The sequence below is a fragment of the Sinocyclocheilus anshuiensis genome, unplaced genomic scaffold, assembly GCF_001515605.1.
Source record: "Sinocyclocheilus anshuiensis isolate Anshui unplaced genomic scaffold, SAMN03320099.WGS_v1.1 scaffold3139, whole genome shotgun sequence".
Taxonomy (NCBI): domain Eukaryota; kingdom Metazoa; phylum Chordata; class Actinopteri; order Cypriniformes; family Cyprinidae; genus Sinocyclocheilus; species Sinocyclocheilus anshuiensis.
The window spans coordinates 53,072-56,665 of record NW_015542755.1 but is presented as its reverse complement, the minus strand read 5'-3'; the positions used below and the strand labels follow the sequence as shown (position 1 = coordinate 56,665).

General features: G+C 35.8%; 1 protein-coding gene across 2 annotated transcripts in view; it reads right to left on the bottom strand.

Annotated features, from left to right (window-relative positions):
- Nucleotides 1-3,594, bottom strand: part of LOC107694603 (very-long-chain enoyl-CoA reductase) — a 14,681-nt gene that overhangs the window by 7,305 nt on the left and 3,782 nt on the right. The window contains exon 2 of one of the 2 annotated variants that reach the window (XM_016494296.1): nucleotides 2,448-2,498. In XM_016494296.1, coding sequence (XP_016349782.1) covers nucleotides 2,448-2,498 — 51 coding nt within the window. Of the gene's footprint in view, nucleotides 1-2,447; nucleotides 3,024-3,594 lie in introns of those variants that run through there. The other variant, XM_016494295.1, reaches the window with a different exon arrangement.

Here is a 3,594-nt window from a genome sequence, read left to right as displayed (position 1 = left end):
GTGTGTGTGGTGTGTGTGTGTGTGTGTGTGTGTGTGTGTGTGTGTGTGTGTGTGTGTGTGTGTGTGTGTGAGAAATGATGGATAAATTTAGCTACAATCCCCAGACGATGTGGCTTTAGTACAGCAGCTGCTCTGAGAGACACAAAACACCAAACAAACAAACCCACCAACACCAACACAAACACAGCCAACAGACCAGACCTCCCAAAAGACCTAGAGGTCCCTCGAAACAGCCGGGAGATTTTAGAAATCTGCAGCCTTATAAAAATCTCCAAGAAACTGCTTTATCTGATGATTATGCGTTTCTTTCAGTAGACTGTAGCAAAATAACTACTGTATGTGAGAGCAACCGAAAGCATAAACAACTGACCCAGTGCGTAAAACATACAGTAAGGAAACTATTCCAGATGCATGTTGACAAAGATTTATGAGTATTTCTTTCTTTAATAATTCAAAAACCTAATGAATGAACACACAAAACCTCAGCTGTGACATAATATGCTTAGCAATGCATTTATCATCATAAAAACAATAAAATGTGACTACTTACCTATTTAAAAAAAAATCACTACAAAACTGCAAATTTCTCAACTACAAAGAAACAGCAATTAACACAGAGCTATTTTGAAGCAGAAAAGCTGAAATAGTATTTTCCAGTAAAAGTACTCCAATAATCTGAGTTTTACTTACTACTTTGAATTTATTTGTTTATTTTTACAATGCATCATAAAATACAACTTCTGAGTACAATACACTTTGAAGCCCCGTGAATAAACGCAATGGCATTTTCTGTGAATGTTATCATGAAGTATAAATTGAAATCATTTATATTAAAGCATCTGCTGAGCCGATAATTCCTTTTCCCTCCAAAAACCTTTAAATCTTCAGTTGTTTGGAGCTACTCTCTAGGAATCTTTCCTTCTGCGTATGACGTCATCATCACAGGCTTCCATTCCTCTGTGATGTCATGACGACACAGTGACATCACAGGGGAAGCGGCGGCTAATCCAAGGACAATCCCACAGCGCGGCTCCTGGCATTCTCGAGGCTTCATTACAGACACCTCCTTACAGGAAGACCTCGAGCCCCCAGACGCTCCGCTCCGTGCAAGAGTACACCACAACCCTGAGTTTCTATAGATAGCACCACTCTAGGGATGAGGATTTTACAGTGGGAAAAGCGTGTGCATTCATTTGAAAATGACCACGAGTAATTAAAGAGCGAATCGACTGAAGCTAATGGTTACAAGGCAGTATCTGTAAATGAATCGTTGATAACTAACATTGATTTGAGGTTAAAAACCGTTTCTTTTTAGTTATTCACACTTTTTAATTGCAATTTAGCTTTACCGCAGTTCATAAATTACTCTGCAGCACATTGTTAAATAAAACAGAAGCTAAAACCATTAAAAAACATTTCAGTTTCTCGAAATAAACATTAACTGATGTTGTATTTTATAAAAATTTATTTTATTTCACGTGGATGCCAAGAATACATTTCTAATTTTCATTTAGTTCAAGTCAAAGTACTAAATAACTAATTAATAAAAACTAAAAACTAACAAAAACACACCTAAATTACTGAAACTTAAAATAAAATAAAAGCAGAAAACAGAAAAACGAATTTAAATAAATAATATATTTATTATAATAATAACAATTACTAGGCTATATTAAAATAAAATACAATTTAATAAAATAAAATGTAAATAAATTTAAATTAAATTTAGCAGACACTTTTATCCAAAGCAACTTACAGTGCATTCAGGCTATACATTTTTTATCAGTATGCGTGTTCCCTGGGAACTGAACCCACGACCTTTGCGCTGCCTACACAATGCTCTACCACTGAGCCACAGGAATATATATATTAACATATATGAAAACAAAATACTATATAAATACAAAATAAGCATCAACTGACGTTGTATTTTATAAAAATGTACACTAGTCAACATTTGAAGTGGATCAAAAGCTTTGAAAGTTGTCCTAAAACCAAAATGCGTTCTTGTCTTAGGACAACTTTGATGAGCTTTTTTGATCCACTTCAAATGTTGACTATTACATTTTATTTCACGTGGATGCCAAGACCACCTTTCTAATTTATTTATTTCAATTCAGAGTACTATCAAATTAATTAATAAAAATGAAAAACTGACAAAAACTAATCTAAATTACTGAAACTTTAAGTTAGAAATAAAATAAAAACAGAAAACAGAAAAGCTCATTTAAATTAAAAAAACATTACTATAGTATATTAATGATACTAAAATAACACTGCTGCGGCATCACAAATAAACTTTTCACAGCACAGACATCCCATGACTTTTAATTAAGATGAAGTTGCATGTGTATATTTATCTGAGAGAAAATGCAGTGTAAAACAGTTTAAGATGATTTAGAGTCGAGTAATGCATGCAGTGAAAATGAAGGTAAAATCTTTCCTACCTTGTCCAGGAAGCAGAGCTTGTCCTTCGTCTTGGCGTCCAGAATCTCCACCTCGAAAAAGACCACAGCTTTCTTAGTCTTTTTAGCGGGTTTGCGTTTGGCAGGAGTGGGGGGTCCGGGCGCTGCTGCCACGGCTCCGTTCTGAGCCTTTTTGGGCTGCGTGGCCTCTAAAGCCAAGGTATCCATATTGTCTGTTTTATTTGTCCACTTTCTCGGAGTTAACTTCTTTCCTCTCTTAGTCCCTCTCTCACCTCCGAAAACGAGTGTGTGACGGGAGCTTCACTGTCAGCTGTGGAAATAAATCTCTCTGTCTGTGCCCCCACCCCTCTCTCTCCCTCTCTCTCTCTCCCGCTTTCTTTCTTTAACTCGACCCTCCCATGTCTGTGTTGTCACCCTCTTGTTCATCGACACATTCGGCCCCCGACCCCCTAAAAACACATGCAATCAAATCAACAAAACTTGTATCGCTTTCTCTCACTCACATTAACTTTATTCTCTTTTTTTATCTTTTTCTTCTGAACCTCCAGAGGAAACGTGACCCCTCCCCAGTCCTCCCAGTATGTGCTAATTATAACTTGCCTTTTTTTATTGTGTTTTATTGTGTTAGTTAGCTGTATTTTTAGTTATTATTTTTACCTAATCAAAATAACCCAACTGCAGTTTGATTGAGACTAATTGGAATGCAAATAAAAAAAAAAACATGATTTTTGAAAATTGTTAAAAATAAGAAAGAATAAGAAAATATAAGAAATACTTAAATAAATAAATTACTTACATTTTCATGACAATTAACCAAATCGTCCATTATTATTATTTGCGATGACAACTCTATTGTACAATTTTAAATCGTGATAAATTATGGTGATAAATTATGCAGATTTATGTTTGTCGGTAGCGCGCGCAGTTTTAATATGGGCTTACATTTTTGCCTCAATTCTGCGCGCAAAAGATCATATTTTGAGCGCACAAAAGTGCATTTTGCATGCGCGCGATCTGAGTTTGTGGAGAAAATGTTCGTTTCGCAAAGAAAAAAAGTCTTTCGAGCGCACGGAAATCAATTTTGCATTTAAAATACGTTTTTGGATGTGTGCAGACCTTCTCTTTTGCGCGTGCAACGTTTCACTAGCTTGCTCACCTGATGCCCCCC